General features: G+C 38.9%; 1 protein-coding gene across 1 annotated transcript in view; it reads left to right on the forward strand.

Moving 5' to 3' along the window:
* Positions 1 to 20152, forward strand: part of Pkhd1 (PKHD1 ciliary IPT domain containing fibrocystin/polyductin) — a 432276-nt gene that overhangs the window by 11995 nt on the left and 400129 nt on the right. Inside the window, exons 6-17 of the mRNA XM_027938269.2 lie at positions 395 to 473; positions 1695 to 1769; positions 2748 to 2812; positions 3314 to 3353; positions 4226 to 4296; positions 11306 to 11407; positions 12221 to 12316; positions 14642 to 14783; positions 16679 to 16793; positions 18437 to 18715; positions 19672 to 19761; positions 19866 to 19956. Coding sequence (XP_027794070.2) covers positions 395 to 473; positions 1695 to 1769; positions 2748 to 2812; positions 3314 to 3353; positions 4226 to 4296; positions 11306 to 11407; positions 12221 to 12316; positions 14642 to 14783; positions 16679 to 16793; positions 18437 to 18715; positions 19672 to 19761; positions 19866 to 19956 — 1245 coding nt within the window. The remainder of the gene's footprint in view (positions 1 to 394; positions 474 to 1694; positions 1770 to 2747; positions 2813 to 3313; positions 3354 to 4225; positions 4297 to 11305; positions 11408 to 12220; positions 12317 to 14641; positions 14784 to 16678; positions 16794 to 18436; positions 18716 to 19671; positions 19762 to 19865; positions 19957 to 20152) is intronic.

The following is a 20152-nucleotide window of genomic DNA, read 5'->3' on the forward strand; positions in this document are numbered from 1 at the left end:
CTTAGATCCCACGTTGGGTGGATGGTCTACATGAAGCTATGAGAATGGGTGGGGGAAATGTGCATAAACTGGCCCCTCTTTCTGAAAACCTCCCACTTTATGATACCATGAAGAAGAATCATTACCCCTTGTATACTCCTTGCATAGATAATTAAGCCTATGTTTGAAATAATTGGTTATTTTATTTTAGCCTTTCTAGTGTGTAATATTGATCTCTGGATCACACTATTAACTTTACTGTTATATAGTTTATTTCAAAAGTGTGAATTTTAGGCATGATGATCAGCTTTGCCATATTGGGTATATGTATGTTTCATACACATTGCAGGCTGTATGTTTTACATTAATTGTTTGAGCTAACTGCATTCAATCTTTAAAACTCTTCTTAAAACAGGGAAACTAATTAAGGTGTATGGCTGGATTATCACTGGGAAGTTGGAGACCTTTGATTTTGATGCTGAGTACATCGATAGGTATGCATGTTCTGTGTTCAACCCGTTACATAAATGCTGGATGACTTCCTGAGGCCGGCTTCCCCAATAGCAATAAATTTTAAGCAATTGGCACAGAATTGCTATTTTTCTCTTTACAGTTTATGGACCCTGGTGGTGTGGGCTTCAGCTTTGACTTTGTTCATGTAATTGTGACTGGTCGATTAAGTTGGTCCATTTATTTACTGACAACTATCACTTTAGGCTCAGTGCGAATTGTACTGTAGTTACATCCATGGATTTTTTTTTTACTCTTTCTCTTTATCCCCTTATTTCTCAGGATAAAATAAAATCTGTAAAAATAATACGTAAACCAAAAGCACATTAAAAATTTCTGGCTTAGTTTTCCCATTTGTGCATTTAGAAATGCTATTTATAGTGGGATCAGAAGAAAAAATGCACATGGGTATGAAATGCCATTGAACTTGTAATGTTCTCTGGAAATGATTAGGATGTCCACACCAGTTTTTTTTTATTGGACAATCATTAAGTGGAAATGTTACTATTGAGTCATTCATGCTAGGAAAAGACCTGAACAAGATAGAGAGTGTTGAAACTGGGGAGCTTGTGGGAAGCACTAAGCAACTCTCATCATTCAACAGATGAAACAATCCCAGTGAGGATTTAAAAAGTAGACAAACCATATACTCACACTGTTCCCCACCTGCACAGGGCCTGGGTCTAATTAGTCCTTCACCCTGGATGGATCGGAGGCATTCTCCTCTGTTCTCTGTCTCTTTGATTCTGTCCAGCATTCCTGGCATTGAATAATGGTCAGCTTGTCTTATAAGGCTATTTCTCTTCCTGTAAAAAATAGATATTCCAAGGACATTCTTGACAGTATGCCATATTTGCTACTTGGATCCATCTCAGCTTTGTTCTGGGATCCAGTCTTTAAGAGCTGGATAGCTCTGTAGACCCAGTATGGCCAACGTGGAGATAATAGAGGTATGTTTTGGGAGAAAGGACAAATGCTCCCTCTGCAGTCTGAAGGCTTGGGCCATGAGGGCATCCCTAGTTTCTGGCCAAGAATTTGACTAAACATCCATTTAAGACACAGCCCTCAGGCCTCAGCCATATGAACATTTCTGAAGGAAAATGTTCATAACTGTGTGTCCTCCAAGCTTTGACAGGAATGTTTGCTGGGAGCATCACACTACTGTCTCTTGACTTTTTTTTTTTTTTTTTTTTTTTCTTATCCAGCCCGTTGATCTTGGAAGCTCAAGGAGACAGTTGGGTCACTCCTTGCTCTCTGATAAACAGGCAGACAGGAAGCCAGTGAGTGTTTTTCTTTTCCTGATAATGTGTATGTTTTTAGGTTCTTCCTCATGAATATAGCACACACCTTTTAAAAATGTAAATCACTCATGAGTGTTAACTGACTTTTTATGTAGACTTATGTGAAAGGACACAGGAATTGATTCGAAATGTAAATTGAAGTGGAATCTAAAACTTTGTAAAACTTTCCATGAAAACAAATCGCTAATACTTACTAAGAACTTACTCTAGGTCAAGGCTTGCTCTAATGCTTTTACGTTTAAGTCTCTCGATGATCTTGTGAATATGTATGGCCAGTAGTCTGACTCTATAGGTGAGAATGCTGAGGCACAGGGAGGTTAAGTAATTGGCTCAAGTCTTTCAGAGCAAGTGGCAGAGCTATGACCAGAGACCTGTCTGACTAATTGGCCTCCAGGGTTCATGTTCTTAGCCACTATACTGTCATAACTAACCCAAAGAAAAAAAACAAAAAACAACTTTTTAAAAATGAGTATCTATGTGCTTCAGCTTGTGTAACCATCTTGCTAGATTTTTTACTTTGCCCTGAACTGGGTGGGTTTTCTTCGAGGCTCTGGCAAGAATTACATTTCATGGCTTTGCTTTTGGGGACTAGTGTTTAGTAGAGCAAGTTTTATAACTTTTTACAATGTAGTTTCTTCCTAGAGTCTTCATTTACACAGGATCGCCCTTTTTGGGGTTCATACTTTTTTTTTCATAAGAGTTTTGCTATAGATTTTAGAAGATACCAAATGGAAGCTAGGAATAAGTTAAATTTTGTCTCTCATGCCCTGTTTGACTTAGCTTTTTTTTTTTCATTCATAACTTGTTAGTAAGAACTTGCCCAATGAGCTTGTGATAACTTTAGTACCATCAATTTTCTGTGGCCAATTTGCCTTTTATTTATTACTTTGCTGGTTAAAGAGTCAGAACTTGTGAGCTGAGTCATCTGACATTCTCACCTGTTTGTCTTTTCCTTAGCTATCCTTCTCAGGAAGACCGTGGTCTTGGTACTCTGCAGTGCCGTGTGGAAGGCGATTACATTGGTCTGTTAGAGAAGTGACATAATTTTAAAGTCTTACCCATTTCATTCTCTGTATGCAGAAACAACATTTCAACAATTGGTTCTCATGAAAATAATAACTATCATGTGCTGAGAACCCCCTAAAACATACCACACAAAGCAGCTTATTTATAAACTAACTTGATCCCCACAAAGAGCCTGTGAAGTTGTTGGAATTATTTCCACTTTACAGGTGAGAAAATTAAAGCTGGTAACCAGTGGATCAGGATTGAAGTCACACTCAGTCTAAGTCCAGGCTGAGCTCTTAGCTGCTCTGCACTATTCTATTTGTCCTTTTGTCTTTGGAAATCTACATTGCTGATGGTGCTGCCTAAGATATTTATTTTGTGCACCACCAAAAAAAAAAATAAATAACAGGTTTGGGTGGTAATTTGATGACTTCGGAGTCTTTGGGTTTATGGTAGCAACAGCCCAGGAGATTCATGCAGATCCCTGTACTAATGTCTGTTCCTTTGTGTTTCAGGCTCCCAGAATGTTAGTTTCTCAGTGTTTAACAAAGGAAAGTAAGTAACCGGGAGTAGGCAAGTTTGTCGTCATCTTATACTGCCTGATTCTCTCATCTTCCTTTCTTTTTTTTTTAACCTTTTATAATGGAAAATTTCAACCATACATAAACAGAACAGTATAATGAAATAGCATAATGATTTCTTTGACTTGGATGAGCATAATTGCATCCTATGCCTAATCTAGAGGCATTGTACCTATTTCAATGTCGTGGTGGTATAGAGTTTTGGGAATTACCTCTTAGGTAATCCCTAAATTTTGTAGATCTAAACTTGTCCCACATGCCTTATGTGGGATACAGTTTCATGAAATGCTTTGTGCATTTCCTTTCCTTCTTCAAGAAGGAAAGAGTCCAAATACCATCAGCTTTGGAGAGAGAAATTATGATTCTGGATTTCTGTAGGTCTTACTTCATGTTTTGATGCCATATGATTTGCTAGGTACTCCTTTAAAAGTATATCATCTAGATAATATTAAATTAATTGTGATGATAGTGACATGTTACCTATAGATACACAGCCCCAAGTATGAAATTTTTTTCTTCTTTTTCTCTCACTTTGTCCCAAGAACACATCTAGAGTCTCTCTGATATCTACCATAGGCCAGCACAGTACTGGGCCCCTTCACATTTGTCATTTAATGCTTGTGACACTTTTTGAAGGAGTTCTTATTCTCATACACTAATTTTATAGATTAGAAAACAAAATTGACCCGTATTGTTCTTGTGTGTTTAAAGGGAACTGATATCCAAAATGTTCTTGCGGTCTTGGAGTTTGTCCATAGTCTTCCTAAGGCAGCCAATTGAATAAGTATAATCTCAGATGATGTTTTATTAAAAAAAACAGAATTTCTTTTTTTTTTTCTTTTGCAGGTCAGTGGTACACAAAAGTGCCTGGCTGATCAGTGCTAAACAGGAGCTCTTCCTATACCAGACACACTCAGGTACTGTGTCCCTGCATCTTGTAAGCCTCATCCCTTCCTTGATACCTCTTTCTTCTGGCAATTTCTCTGTGACCATTAATACCTGAAGCTGTCCCTGTTATCACGGATAGTTCTTTGGTTTTGTTTGAGATTTGCTTCTATCAATGTCAGCTTTAGTTTCTGCAGTCATGCATTGCTATAGAAATGCCTCACTAGGCAATTCATGTTTGTATGAACCACATACAAACCGAATGCACCACAGGGATAGATCACTCACTCAGGGTGGCTTCTTGAACTAATCAAGAGATGAGCTGAGTGTGAGTTGTAGGAGGCTGCTGCCAGTGTAGCCAAGCAGGCTGTTTTACATAATTTTTTTTGTTTTATAAGTAGAAGTACATTCTAAAATAACAATGAAAAGTATGGCATAGTAAATACACAAACTAGTAAAGCCACCATTTATTATCATTATTATTATCATATATCACTTATTATTATTATCATTCATTATTGTTATTATCCAGTGTGGCCCATAATTGTATGTGCCATATTTTAGAGGACTGGCAGTGCAGTAGGTTCATTTACATCTGCATCACTGCAAACATATGAGTCATGTATTGTGTGCTATATTCCTACAAGAGCTGCCACATCACTAGATGATAAGACCTTGTCAGCTCCATTATAATTTTATGGGGCCACTTTCACAGATGTGATCTGTTGTTGATCAATATTGTTATGTGGCTTGTGATGCACATTAAAAAAGGCTGTATCATAAACTTCTATACAAAATCGATAGATTCAAGTTGAATGAAAAAAAGGAAAGTCATGACTTGTTCTATGTTCTGAAAAATTACAGAAAAGAGATAGCATTTAAACATCTAAGAGCATATTCTTCCAGTTACTCTGATAGCCCATCTCTGAGTGTTCACTGAATAACTTATAATTTGCTGAAATTGATGCTAAGCTATTGCATTCCATCCATGAGTAAACCCTCACACTAGAAAATGAATGTTGAAAATTAGAAATTTGCATAAAATTGCGAACTCAGATAAGTAGTACAAAGTCAGTTGCTAAAGAAGAATACCTAGATTCTAGGATTTGATACAATCACAAAGTCATTGCAGGTATGTCTAAGTGAGTTCATATTCCAGGAAGCAATCAATATCTACAGTTGCAAGCTGGGCTTGGTGGCCCATGCCTGTAGTCCTACCACTTGGTAGACTTAGGCAGGAGAATCCTTTGAGTCCAGGAGTTTGAGACTAGCCTGGGCAACATAGTGAGACCCTGTCTCAACAACAATACAAAACCTCAAATTTGTATTTGCCAAAAGTGCAAGATATTTCACAGGTCATAGGAAAAATGCCATTCACTTTAATTTAATATTTAAAATGTTTGCACATTAGTTACAGAGAATAGTGGGTTTCATTGCAGCATATTTGTATATTCATATAACATAATGCATCAATTTCACTCCTCCTCTTGCCCTTCTCTCCTCTCTGCCCCTGATATCTTTCTTCTACCCTAATGGTCTCTCCTCTACTTGCTGAATTTTAACCTTGCTTTTCTTTTTCTTTTAACAACACGATTAGCATGTTTGAGGGTGAATTTGAAGAAGCACCCAAGGTGATATTTACAGTGACAACATAAACAAGAATGTCAGTCCCTTGCTGAGGGTTTTACATACAACCTCAATATCTATTTTATTAACTAAATTCATTAACTATGAGATGGGTAGCATTAATTACATTTTTCAGATGAGAATACAGATGGAAAGAGTCAAAGTAATTTATCAGAAAGTTCAAGTGCTAAAAAATGCAGATAATTCCAAATCTTTTTTTATTTGTTCTTTTTAATTATATATGGCAGTAGAATGCATTTTGGCATATCATACATACATGGAGTGTAACTTCCCATTCTTGTGGTTGTATTTGATGTGGAGTTACACTGGTTCATATTTATATATTTATATATGAACATAAAAAAGTTATGTCTGATTCATTCTACTGTCTTTCCCATTCCTACCCCCATCATCCAATCTGGTGAACTTCCATTCCCCCTTCCCCATATGTTGTGAATCAGCATCTGCATATCAGAGAGAATATTCAGATTTTGGTTTTGGGGTATTAGCTTTTTTACTTAGCATGATAGTCTACAGCTCCATCCATTTACCAACAAATGCCATTATTTCATTCTTCTTTATGGGCCGAGTAATATTCCGTTGTATATATGTACCACATTTATTTATTAACTCAAACTTTGAAGAGCACCTAGGTTGGGTCCATTGCTTAGCTATTGTGAAATGAGCTGCTATAAACATTGATATGGCTAGGTTACTGTAGTATGATGATTTTAAAACCTTTGGGTGTAAATTGAGGAGTGGGATAACTGGATAAAATGGTGGTTCCAATCCAAGTTTTATGAGGAATCTCTATACTGCTTTCCAGAATGATTGCACCAATTTGCAGTCCCACCAGCAATGTATGAGTGTAATTTATTCCCCACATCCTCGCCAACATTTATTTTTATCTGTTTTCTTGATAATTACCATTCTGACTAAAGTGAGATGAAATCTCAGTGTAGTTTTAATTTGAATTTCTCTAATTGCTAGTGATGTTGAACATTTTTTTCATATATTTGTTGACCATTCATATTTCTTCTTCTGTGAAGTACCTGTTCAGTTCCTTTGCCCATTTATAGATTGGGTTATTTTGGGTTTTTGGTGTTAAGTTTTTCTTTATATATTCTGGAGATTAATGCTCTATCTGAGGTACAGGTGGCAAAGATTTTCTCCCATTCTGTAGGCTCTCTGTTCACATTCTTGATTGTTTCCTTTGCTGTGAAGAAGCTTTTTAGTTTGATAGGATCCCATTTACCGATTCTTGTTTTTACTTCTTGCTCTTTAGGAGTCTTGTTGAAGAATTCAGGTCCTAAGCTGACATAATAAAGATTTGAGCCTACTTTTTTTTTCTTCTAGTAGGCACTGGGTCTCTTATCTAATGCCTAAGTTCTTGACTCACTTTGAGTGGAGTTTTGTGCAGGGTGAGAGATAGGGTCTAATTTCATTTTATCACATATAGATTTTCAGTTTTCCTAGCATCATTTGTTGAAGCTATCTTTTCTCCAATGTATGTTTATGATGTCTTTGTCAAGTATGAGATAATTGTATTTGCATGGGTTTGTCTGTTTGTCTTCTGTTCTGTGCCATTGGTCTTCATGTCTGTTTTGGTGCCAATACAATGCTGTTTTTGTTACTATAGCTCTGTAATATAATGTAACATCTGGAATTGTGATGCTTCCTGCTTTACTCCTTGCTGAGGATTGCTTTGGCTATTCTGGCTCTCTTATTTTTCCAAATGAATTTCATGACTGCTCTTTATGTTTCTATGAAGAATGTCATCAGAACCTTAATAAGACTTGCATTAAATCTGTATAGTGCTTTTGGTAGTATGGCTATTTTAACAATATTAATTCTTCCTATTCAAGAACATGGGAAAACTTTCCATTTCTAAGATCTTTTACAGTTGCTTTCTTTAGTGTTCTGTAGTTTTTATTGTAGAGGTCTTTCACCTGTTTTGTTAGATTCATTCTCAAATATTTTATTTTCTTTAAGGTAGACAATTCTAAATGTTATGCACATAATCAACATGTTCTTGGAAGATTGCTCTCCTTGTCACCCAACCCCAATCTTCTCTGTGAATCTGCAATCACTGTGAACCCTGGCACGCTGGATAGATTGGAAGAATGTCTGATAACACAGCTATTTTGGATTTCTAGGGTTAAAATCTCTTGGAATCAGGACACTCAGGCCAGAACTTTTTCATAGCCAAAGAGGTTGGGGGGAGAGCAGAGATGGCCAACCCCACAGAGCCCCAGGATGAGCACATTCAATCACTAGTCTAGCTTATTAAGCCAATAATCTTTCTAAGTCTCAATTAAACACCTATAAAATGAACAATGTGTTTATAACAACCTATAAAATAGTTGTTATTCTAACTCCAAAAATTATCCAAAGAAATTGATGAGCAAGAATCTTGGACTTCATCTAAGATTTCCTTCCCCCTCTCATTTCCATGTCCATTCAATTGCTAATTTCTCCCAGTTTCACTTCCCATGTTTCTTGGTTGTGATATATTCACTTTATCTCCACAACTACTGTCTAAATCTGGCCCCATCATCGCTTGTTACAGACTATGCTGAAATGGTTTCTAAATGGCCCTTGCTCTGACCTTTGTCCCTTGTTGATCTATACTCTACATAAACACACCTACTCTACACTACATTTCTAGCACGTATCTGATGCTTCTTTCTTGCATGCTGTCTATAAGGGGTCTTATCCCCTACAAGAAATGATCCAGGCGTGCGGCCCGGGTTCAATCCTCAGCACCACATACAAACAAAGATGTTGTGTCCGCTGAGAACTAAAAAATAAATATTAAAAAATTCTCTTTCTCTTTCTCTCTCTAAAAAAAAAAAAAAAAAAAAAAAAAGAAATGATTCAGGCTTCTGTCCATGGCTGATCTGCTTCTCCAGCTCCATTTCTCCATGTATGTTCCAGCAACATTTGGAGACACTGTGCATTTCTTCTCCATATTTAGACTATCATTTGCTTTCAGTGTCCTTTCTCACCTTCACTTGGTCAGTTCTGATTCATCCTTTAAGATTCAGTTCAGATTCATAATGGCACATGCCTTTAATCCCAGAGACTCGGGAGGCTGAGACAGGATGATCCCAAGTTCAGAGCCAGCCTCAGCAACTTAGTGAGACCCTAAACAATTTAGCGAGACCTTGTCTCTAAGTAAAATATTTTCAAAAAGTGTTGGGGATGTGGCTCAGTTGTTAAGTGCCCTTGGGTTAAATTCCCAGTATCCAAAAAAAAAAAAAAAATTCAGTTCATATGTCATCTCTAGAAATTTTGTACCCTCCCCCCATCCCTAAACTTCTCTGCACTTCATATACTTTCTCTAGTTTTGCTAAGCAAAATGACTATAATTTTACTCTTTGATACCTTCTCTATCCTAACATAGTGACCTCCTGGAAGAGAGAAACTGTGTTATGTTTATCTTTGTATCCTTATGCTATAAATTAGTTGTTCTGTGAATGTTGAAAAGTTCACCAAATATCAACTTTGTTAAAAGTTTAAGAACTTCCTAAGTTGATTTTGTCTGTGGTCTGTGTAATTTTGAATGCATATCAAAAGAATGTGTTAGTGGAGTATGGTGGAGTGCTCCTGTAATCTCAGCTACTTGGGAGGCTGAGGAAGAAGAACCACAAGTTGAAGAGCATTCTGGGCAACTTAGTAAGATCCCATTAAAAAATGAAACAAGCCTGGCATGATGGTGCATGCTTGTAATCCCAGCATCTTGGGAGGCTGAGACCAGATGATTGCAAGTTAAAGTCAGCCTCAGCAACGGCAAGGTACTTAACAACTCAGTGAAACCCTGTCTCTAAATAAAATACAAAAAGAGGGCTCAGGATATGGTTCAGTGGTTGAATGCCCCTGAGTTCAATCCCTGGTACAAAAACAAAACAAAAACATGAAAACAACAAAAACAACAAAAAGATAAAGAAGAAAGAATATGTTAATCTTTTCATGTAGCTAGCCAGAAAATTCCAATACCCAATTCCAATATCCAATATCTTATACTGATAAAATGTGATAAAAAGTGTATAAAAAGGGGGAGGTTATTGTTAGAATATTGGAAATGGAGGGAACATGTAGGAACCATTTGTTCTGCCAGGTGATCTGCTTCTCTGGTCGGTGACATCCAGGATGCAGTACGGTGTCCCCACACACTCACATCACACTTACCCTCCCAGCTCAGCCCAGTGGTTCAGCAGCACATTCCCAGTGAATGGCATTGCATGGTGTGGCTTTCTTTCTGGTGACCACGAATTGCCCTAGGCTCTATGGCTCTGCACTCTTTATTGCCTGGCCTCCTTCAGTTGGATGACAACAGTTGGTATTCTATCCACATCTAGCCGTTTGGCTTAGGGTAGGACCCTGTTCACTTCAGTGTGGTCCTGCCATCATATTAATATATTTCTCTATTTATAGATCTACATGAATATTTATATGTATGAAATATAAAAAAATTCTCCTTAGATATTCCATGTGATATTAGACATGTGTCTCCCAAAATACTTGTTTTGTCTTTTAACAGGATCTTATTAAGTTTCCCAGACCGTTCTTCAATTTGTGATTCTTCTACCTCAGCCTTCCAAGTAGCTGAGATTACAGGTGTACTCCACCATAGCCCGCTAACACATTCATTTTTATATTTGAGTGTTGGAGATCATTTTTTGCCCCGAATACCTCCTCTGCTTTGTCTCATGGGCAAAAGCACTATGAAATACTCTCATTGAATTCATATTTTGAAGTGGCAGCTATTTATGATTAGCCCCCTCCTTCATCTTATACGAGAACGCAGCTCCACTTTCCCCTAGAGGGAATGAAATTTGAGCAAAGTGTCATAATAGGAGAGGAAAGGATGAGGTGAAGTGGGGATATGTGGCATATTGCTGTAGAGGACCCAAACAACTGGGAACAGCTTGAGGGGGTGAGCACACAGAGGGGAGCCTGCAGCAGGGGCAGCAAGACTGAGTAACTCGTTCTTCTGCTTAGAGCACATCACAGATTCACATGGGTGACTCAAATTCTTGCCCAGTGCAACCAAAGTTGACTCCTCCAGATGGTGTAAACTGCTGTTCCTGACTTGTAAATAAAGTCCTTGAAGCTGAGAGACAGATTTCCTAAGAAAGCATCATGGTATATAGAAGATTTTCCTGATATGATGAGTGATTCTGCATATCCCCTCCATTTCCGATATTGATTGGTATAATATATATTTACAGTCTTTCTGGTTATGTGCATTTAAAAAATGATTATTAATAGAAAAAAATTTCAACGGATGCTGAACTTGGAAAGTTAGAATAGAAAATAAATTATGATAACTTCTATTATTATATGATTATCTGGGTCATATCCTGATCTATATTTGGAAGCTTACTTTTTTCTTTTTTTAATTTCTTGCAGAAATCCTATCTGTGTTTCCAGAAACTGGGAGCCATGGGGGAAGAACAGATATCACAATTACGGGAGACTTTTTTGGCAATTCTGCCCAGGTTACCATAGCCGGTAACTATGTTGGGATAGCTGAAAATAGTTCACGGTTTCAAACGCTGTAGGAGCTTACATATCTCTTTATGGCCTGGGGGGCTGTGAAGAAAAGCAGTCTTTGCCTTTTCTATCGTTTCATGTCACTAAGGTCTTTTACTGGTGTTTGGTTGTGACCTGGTGGTCTTTTGGTCCTGTTGCTTTGCCAATGGGTTACAGGAACAGGATGTCCTACAGACACACTGAAAATGCATGGGCAATTTCCTCAGGTGTCCCCATCTTGGGGGGTGAAGAGAAGAAAAAGATACAGTTGCCTCTTCACAGAGGTCTACTTCTACTAAAAAGCAAGCCCTTTCCTCACTTGCCCTCCTTACCAGGAGTAGGTGGGCACTGGCTCTGCAGACTCCTCTGGAATAGCCTTTGGAAACTCTGTCACGGTACCTGTCTGGAACCATTGGTTCTGCCAGGTGGTCTGCTCTTCTGGTCGGTGATATGTAGGATACAGGACAGTGTCCCCACACATTGACATCACACTTACCCTCCTGGCTTAGCCTAGTGGTTCAGCAGCACATTCCCAGTGAATGGCATTACATGGTGTGGCTTTCTTTCTGGTGACCACAAGCTGCCCTAGGCTCTACGGCTCTGCACTCTTTATTGCCTGGCCTCCTTCAGTTGGATGACAACTGTTGGTATTCTATCCACATCTAGCCCTTTGGCTTAGGTAGGACCCTGTTCACTTCAGTGTGGTCCTACCATCAAATTGGTGTATTTCTCTATCTATAGATCTACATGTGTATTTATCTGTATGAAATATTTAAAAAAAATTCTCCTTAGGCATTCCATGTGATATTAGACACGTGTCTCCCAGGAAGATTGAGTGCACCACCCAGGCTCCAGGAAAGGGGGCAAGGCTCACTGCTCCTCAGGCAGGTAAGAAAGTCTCCAGGCTGTTCAAAGAACTCTCCAGTTAAGTGCTTAGTCACGAGGGTCTGGAGAATAGGAACAAACATGTTTGAATTCTGTCTCAGCTACTTGGCTGGTTAGCTCAGTGAGCTCCCAGTCTATGATACCATTTCAAAGCTTTCATATCAGGGAGGCTCTGAGCTTTATTCAGTTGCTTCGTGACATTGCACTCCCAGCCCCAGTCAATGTGTAGCCAGCAGAGTTCAGCAGAGACCATGATCCTGACAGCATAACTACCATGCAGACACGAGCTGCTGAAGGAATCTCCAAAACTGCCTCCCTGCATCTGAGGGGTCAGTTGCTTGTTCTTTATCTAAGAAGATAGGAGCAGTGGAGTGTGCTCTTCTGTGCTCATAAGAGTACTATTAGATAAGACAGGAGAGTTGGACACAATGGGGTGCATTTAAATGTTGTTTTTCTCCCCTGTGGGCATCTGTCTACTCCTTTCAAAAATAGGGTTGTATCATAACATTGCCACTAGCAGAGGCCTGCAGTGGGTAGGCACAGAGGAGGCAAAGTAGCAGGTGCCACCTGTCCTCCTCTGTTGAAAGCTTCCGTCTCATAGCTGCAAGCACTTTTCTGCTAAACATTAGTATTGGAGGCTGAAGTGTAGTTGGGGACTAAAGGTGGTTGGCATGTTACCCAGCCCAGAAACACAGGCTGCACATCTGTGCACAGTGCCTGACCTAATGTTTAGACTAGATGCAGTGAGAGTCAACTCTAGAGGCTCAGTACTTGGAAGGAGAGTTGCCCCGCAGGGGAGGAAAACTTTCTAAAGAAAGGCCTTTCAGGTGTGAAAATGCATGCAAAGCTTTGGCTTGAGAATTCTCCAGTTCCCAGATCCACAGTTTTTACTTAAGGAAAGCTCCCATTCAAGGAAACAAAACTATTAAAACAAGTAATTGAGAGAATGTGTGTTTCCTGTGTCAGGAAATACATAGCCTGCTCCCTCGTTGAGCGTTTCCCGCTTTAGCTACTTGGATAGTGGTAGGGTAATTTCCTGAAAGCAGCTATTTTTGACAGTAGTGTCCTTTATGAAATGCTTTTGAAGTTTCTGCTATGGAAGTAGGGCAAGCTACTATGCAAAGAAGTGTTTTTCCACCACGAAGTGTGGTGGATTCTGCCTCTAGGGGACATTTGGCAATGTCTTGAAGGAATTTTAGCTGTTTTACTTTGGGATGGTGGTAATGATACTGGCATCAGGTAGATAGAGGCCAGGGCTGTTGATTAGCATCCTGTGGTGCACAGGACAGCCCCTACAGAGTAACCCAGACCTAAATGTCAACAGTGCTGAGGTTGAGAAACCCTGGGTTAAGGTAACATTATTAAAATATTCTCAATTTTCTGCTTATCCCTTACCTACCTCTCCATCTTATGGAGGAACTACAGTAGAAGTTTAAAATAATAGTAATGACCCTAGCCATCTCTACTGAACACTTATTATATTTTGGACTCTGTATTGAATATATTTCCAGCTTCCTTTTTACTGGGGTATCATCTCTATTGGCCCCATTTTGGTGCATGAAAAAATGAAGACACAGGAGAGAGGCATTAAGCAGTTTGTTCAAAGCTACATGGCTAGTAAGTAGGAGAGCTGGGATCTGAACCCACAGCTACGAGTCCAGAGTTTACCCTTGACCTGAGTCAGTATCCAATATTGATCACACATTTGCTTTGGCCTCAGGTTTAACTTAATATAAAACATAAATTAATAAGCACATTGTTTAAAGTGCCACATATTAGCAGTATGCCACATAATTGGCTCTGAATATACTTCCACACGTTGAGGTTGTAGCACTTGAAACATTTTTCTGGGAAAAGTGAATTTTATGGAATGGAATTTCCAGGCTGAACTGGACCTTTAAAGATACTGAGGTCCACTTGAGGCTTTGGGAGGCACAAAGACAGGCCATGCCACAACACACAACACCCTGTTATCCTTCACTCACCCAAAACATTTGTCTGTTCTGCTTCTCAGTTCTCTTCTCCAGAACTCCTGTTAAAAAGGGCTCCCTACTCTTCTCTGGTCCTCTGAGAGCATCTCCCTTTACTGTTTCCCATCAAGTGTCTCTTTACAAGAGGTGTCGGTCTACCCAAGGAATATTTCTGCTTTCCAGAACATTTGTAGTATCTGTAGAGCCTCTCACCTGATTAGTCCATCTTCTCAGACGACTCACCTTTACAGAGAGTACCTGGGTCATTTTCACTCTGTAATTTTAAATACAGTAGTCTCTCAATTTGGGGAGGGTTGCTGTCTGAAGATTATGAAAAAAAAATATATATGTCTTGTAGGCAATCGAGGGCTTCTTTTTGAAGTCGGAGATGCTTCTGATGGCTTGGAACTGACTGAAGCAACCCCTGGGTACAGGTGGCAGATTGTGCCTAATGCCAGTTCTCCATTTGGGTTTTGGTCAATGGAAGGACAACCTTTCAGGTATGTTGTAGAAAAGGTGGAAGTACTTTACTAGCTTCTGTGAGGCTGATACAGATAATTTAAGGCAGTGAGGTTCTGGAGGAGAACTCATCACACCAGCCGATTCAGCAATGGAGCTGGACAGTGTTCGCAACTGCTAGTGATCAATATGTAAAATTCATATTTTCTACAACTCTGCTTACAATCTGCTTTGGAGATGATAATCCACTAGAATATCAAGCTAAGCAGTCTTGGTGGATAGCAGAGTAGTATCTCCTGCAGATGTAGTGGAGGTAAAGTGAACATCTGGTTGACACCAAAGTAAGATGCAAGAATTTCCCTTTGGGCCTGTGAAGGATCAAAGGCTGGGCAGCAGCAGTTCTGTTGGAGCAGCCATCCACCGCTGAAAGTTCACCTCATGGCCACTGTACAGCAGGGCAATCTCTTGTGGGCTCTGCAAGATGTGGTTTACTGCCATAGTTACTGCTTGTGATCATGATTTTCCTGTTGAGTGTTTTGAGTCTTTACTTTCTTCAATGCTGAGATTTACAACATTCAATAATAATCTTTAAAAAATATGAAAAGTTCAAGACTTGTTTAGACACTGCTTCCTTAGTGCACTCTCAGGATAGTTGGAGAAGCTAATCCTTTGCAGCTGATCCCTTAAAAATCCTTCTCAGAGAGGACAGTGGTGGCTCCTGATGTGAACTTCAGTCCGTCTGAGATCTCCTCAGGGGAATTACCATTTTATATTTCAGCTTAGTTGTGGAATGAAAGGCGTTGTTCCTGGTCTAGGGAATCCCAGGCAAGGAAGAAGCCAAGGAGGGAAGGAACACTGTTGGTGGAATAATGCTTCTTGGAGCTCACTGACTAGGAAACGAACCAACAGTCTACCATTGAAACGTGCTATCACCTGGGGTCCATTGTAGCACCTCGTATGCATCTTTTGATTCATATGATAGGACTTGTAGGTTATGTCCCTTTCACTATCATTTCGAGGAACCACAAACTAGATTGTAAATCATTTTCCATTCTCCCTCTTCTTCATTTTTTAAAATTAAATATTGGTGTATTGATTGATTGATTGATAAGGTAATGTTGTTATATTGGTGACCCTTTAAAACCATTATTTTGGAAACTATTTTCAAATATAAAATTCTCTCTAAAGACAAAAATATATGTATACATTAAAGGAAAGATTTAAAACTTCTTTATTGTGATGACCTGATGATTTTTAGATAATAACATAAGCAAAAACTAGTGTTGATATTTATTTAAGTGTTTTGATCAGTTTTTAAACTGTATCTGTCTCTAAAATAAGATCACTAGAATTTATCTTGAAACATTTCATTGAAATGGTCTTATTTTTAAAAAGTTTCACAAGATTTCCTATGATCTTCTTCAAAGTTACATTTTATGACTTTTAATTTAAAATTATTGACCCTTCAATTGATTTTTCTCTTTGGGCCATAATTGTTTCTAATTTGGAGATTATTCTGCATGTGTTGAGGTTTTCTGGTAATCTCAGAGCAAATTCTGATGGGTGGTCTCTCTTTACTTCTGATCATATGGATTACATTACTTTGGTTGAGTTACCACCATGGTTCATGGCCTATGCTGGCTGTAGCAGGCCCTCTTCTCAGCTAGGCCTTCATAAGGTCCTAAACTGTGGCTGTGATATTGTCAGTGATGACACAACCACAGAGGGATTTGTGATCTTGTGAAGACTGAGGTACTGAGATAATGAAAGATTTATGGCTCTTCCTAGAATACCCTGGACAATCATGTGGCATAAGAGACAGGATTTTCATCATCATTACCATAAAGAAAAGCAAAGTACCAGGACAACCATATGTTGGCTCAGCGATTCAGACCTTGGTTACTCTCACTTGACTCTGTGTTCTTCTGCTTTACAGAGCTCGGCTCAGTGGGTTCTTTGTGGCTCCAGAGACAAATAATTATACATTCTGGATCCAGGCAGACAGCCAAGCTTCCTTGCATTTTAGTCAGACAGAGGAACCAAAGACTAAGGTATTCATCTTCCTCTCATTTTCCTTTTCTTGTACCCTTGAAAAAAGGAAGAGTCAAAGCAGAGTTCTCATTTCTAAAGGTGATTATAATATTCCATGAGATGATCAGGGGCTCTAATTGTTGAAAAAGAATGTGGTTGAATACAATGGTATCTATTATTTATTGAGCATTTACAATAAGCCAGAAATTCTGCTATAGTTTTTACATAGTTCACCTCTAATCTTCACTGTATATCTGTGAGATATGTATATTTATCTCCATTTTCCAGATAAGGAACTTGAGGCTAAGAAAGATTGTATGGCCAATCCCAGAAAGCATGGATAATAAGAGGTATATTCAGGATACATATCATATTTGTTTGACTCCAAAATGTATGCCTTTCCACTAATTTTGGGTAGAGATGTAACCAGCCTCATATAGAAATTTCCTCATAAACTTTGGGGGAGAAGTGAAGATGCCTTTAAAAAATAGCCAAATGAAGCCATCATGTGATATGACCCAGCTATACCACTCATAGGTATTTATCTGAAAGAATTAAATCAGCATACTATAGTGATATGCATACCCATGTTTATAGAAGTAGTACAAATCACAATAGCTAAATTATGAAACCAGTCTAGATATCCTTTAATGAATAAATACATAAAGAAAATGTGGTATATATACAGAGTGGAGTTTTATTTAGCCATAAAGAAGAATTAAATTATGCCATCTTCAGGAAAATGGATGGAATTTGAAAACATATGTTAAGCAAAATAAGCCAAACTTAGAAGGTCAAGTGTCATATATTTTTTTTTCTCATATGTGGAAGATAGAGAGTAAAAAGGAAAAGAAAGGTGTGGGGGGAATCTCATAAAAATTAAAGGGAGATCAGTGGAGTAGAGAAGAGGGACCAGGAGAGGGAGGAGGGGAGAGAAATACTGGGGAGTGATATTGGCCAAACTATATTGTTACATTGTGTGCATGTACAAATATGTGACAACAAATCCCACCATTATGGACAAATATAATGTACAAATAAAATATGGAGAAATAACTTAAACATTAAAAAATGCAGCCAAGATTCAATTGTGCTATTGACAGAGAGTCACCATACTTTTAATTTGGAATTGATTTGCTAGTTGGTTAGAGAAAGGTCATAAATTGTGATGTTGTTGGGTCATTCTAGGTCAGATAAGGAAATTGAGGCTAAGAAAGATTGTATGACCAATCCCATAGGGCTTAATACTACTTTCTAGGCTTAATACTACTTTTTTTCTCTAGGGCTTAATACTACTTTTTTCTCTAGGGCTTAATACTACTTTTTTCACAGCATCATGTAGACCTGTGTTGTTAGGTTGGCTGTTCCTGCTTTAAATATGGTCTGTCTGGCCTCATTTGAATACTATTGAGAGGGAGAGAGAGAGAGAGAGAGAGAGAGAGAGAGCGCTGGAGAGAAAGAGAGAGAAGTGGAGAGAGAGGGAAAGAGAGGAGATGGAGGAGCATGAGCATTAGCAACCACAGGGCTAAGGTGAGTGGCCCACTTGCTGGGAAGGGCTGACTGGTTCAAAAGTCTCACATTAGTAGCTGTCCAGACATTCAAAATTTGAGAAGAAAATGACTGGAAACTTCATGTTTGTCCTGATATGTGAATTTGGGCACAGGTGGAAGTGGCCTCCGTCAGGGTTGGCACTGCTGATTGGTTTGACTCCTGGGAACAGAACGGGAATGAAGGGCCCTGGCAACAGAAGACAGCGAAGTTGGAGCTGTTGGGGGGGGCCAAGTACTATCTGGAAGCAGAGCATTATGGGACAGCCCCCAGCAGGGGAATGAGAATTGGGGTCCAGATCCACAACACCTGGCTGAATCCTGATGTGGTCACCACTTACCTCCGAGAGAAGCACCAGATCCGAGTCCAAGCCCAGAAACTTCCAGAAATACAGGTCTGCATTTCCTTCAGTCCCACAAAGCGGAAAGTCTTGCTTAGTAGAAGTACTGTCTGGGAGAGGGGACCTGAGTTGTAATTATACTGGGACATGTACTAGATAAGATTGTGAAGCTGTTTTCTTAAAAATTCAATTTTATTATTGAGATTACCTTACTCATTGACTTAGTTTTAGGAATTTAAGTTTCAGGTAAGTCTTTTTTTTGAAAACTTATTCTCCAGATCCTTCAAACACACACACACACACACTCATGTGAGTGCACACACAGGAAACACCATTTTTTTGACTAATGCAGGTCCTATTTCCTGATATGCTGTGCTTTCTAAGTCTACTCATAAAGATTGTCCTACTTAGTAGGTCTTTGAGTTTTGCCCCATATTTTTGGTGAGAAACTTTGATGTACTTTTTGTTGTTCACTTTTTGATGTACAAAGACAAATGGATTTGGACTCTGTGTTCTAAATCTTCTAGTCTAACAGTATCATTCACATAGATAACCATAGAACAAAGTAGAAAATGACAGAAGATTTAAGGGATTAAAAGCTACATAGATCTTATTCCAGAATAAAAATGTAATGGGTGCAACAGAGAACGTGTTGGAAGCAGAGACTGAATAAGCCTCTGGGAGAGTGGGACATTTCTTGTGGCTGCTTCTGTCTCCTGGGCCACCATGGAAGAAAGTGCTTGGTGAGAAGGGGTGGAAGTGTGGCATTCAGTGGCAACTTTAAGTCTTATGTTCTCAGAAAATTGGCACAGATAAATGGGGAGGTAGATACATATATTACTCCAAGAAAAGTTTCCATTAGGTGAAGACACTGTGTCTTCAGAGCCTCCTACATCATAGTGCATTTAGAAAACTGAAATTATTATAAAACGGAAATAGCTGGGGAGGAGACATGTTCTGTGTTTCTAGACTGACTGTGTCAGTTAGTCCTGTCTCTCTTGACTTTTTAGATGCTGAATGTATCAGTCAGAGACAGCCTTTTCCTTATGTGGGACAATGTTTCTAGCCAGCCAATCCCTGCAAATGCCACAGCCCATCAGGTGAGATCCTTCTTCAAATAATGAGGAGTAGGGTGGGAGAACTTGGGATGGTCTTGATGCCTACCGTATGGAATCCTGGTAATATTTTTTTTTCCTTTTAATAGATTCAAACCACCATTGAGGAGTTACTTGCTGTAAAATGCACACTGGAACCCCTTTCAGCCAACATCCTCCTCCAACTTGGATTTGAACAAGGTGGTGTTTCTAGCTTGGCAAATTCTTATTCTCTTTCCCATTATTTTCTTCTTCTACTTTTCTGTAAGATAAAAGAACAATCTTTGTCTCCTTTTCAAGGTGCTAACAGATTCAAAGAAAAATGTGAGCACTAGATTTGACACTGAGTGGCCAGAAGAGAAGCTATATGATTGGGAATGAGAAGTTTGGCAGAGGG

This window comes from Marmota flaviventris, chromosome 6, assembly GCF_047511675.1.
Source record: "Marmota flaviventris isolate mMarFla1 chromosome 6, mMarFla1.hap1, whole genome shotgun sequence".
NCBI lineage: Eukaryota > Metazoa > Chordata > Mammalia > Rodentia > Sciuridae > Marmota > Marmota flaviventris.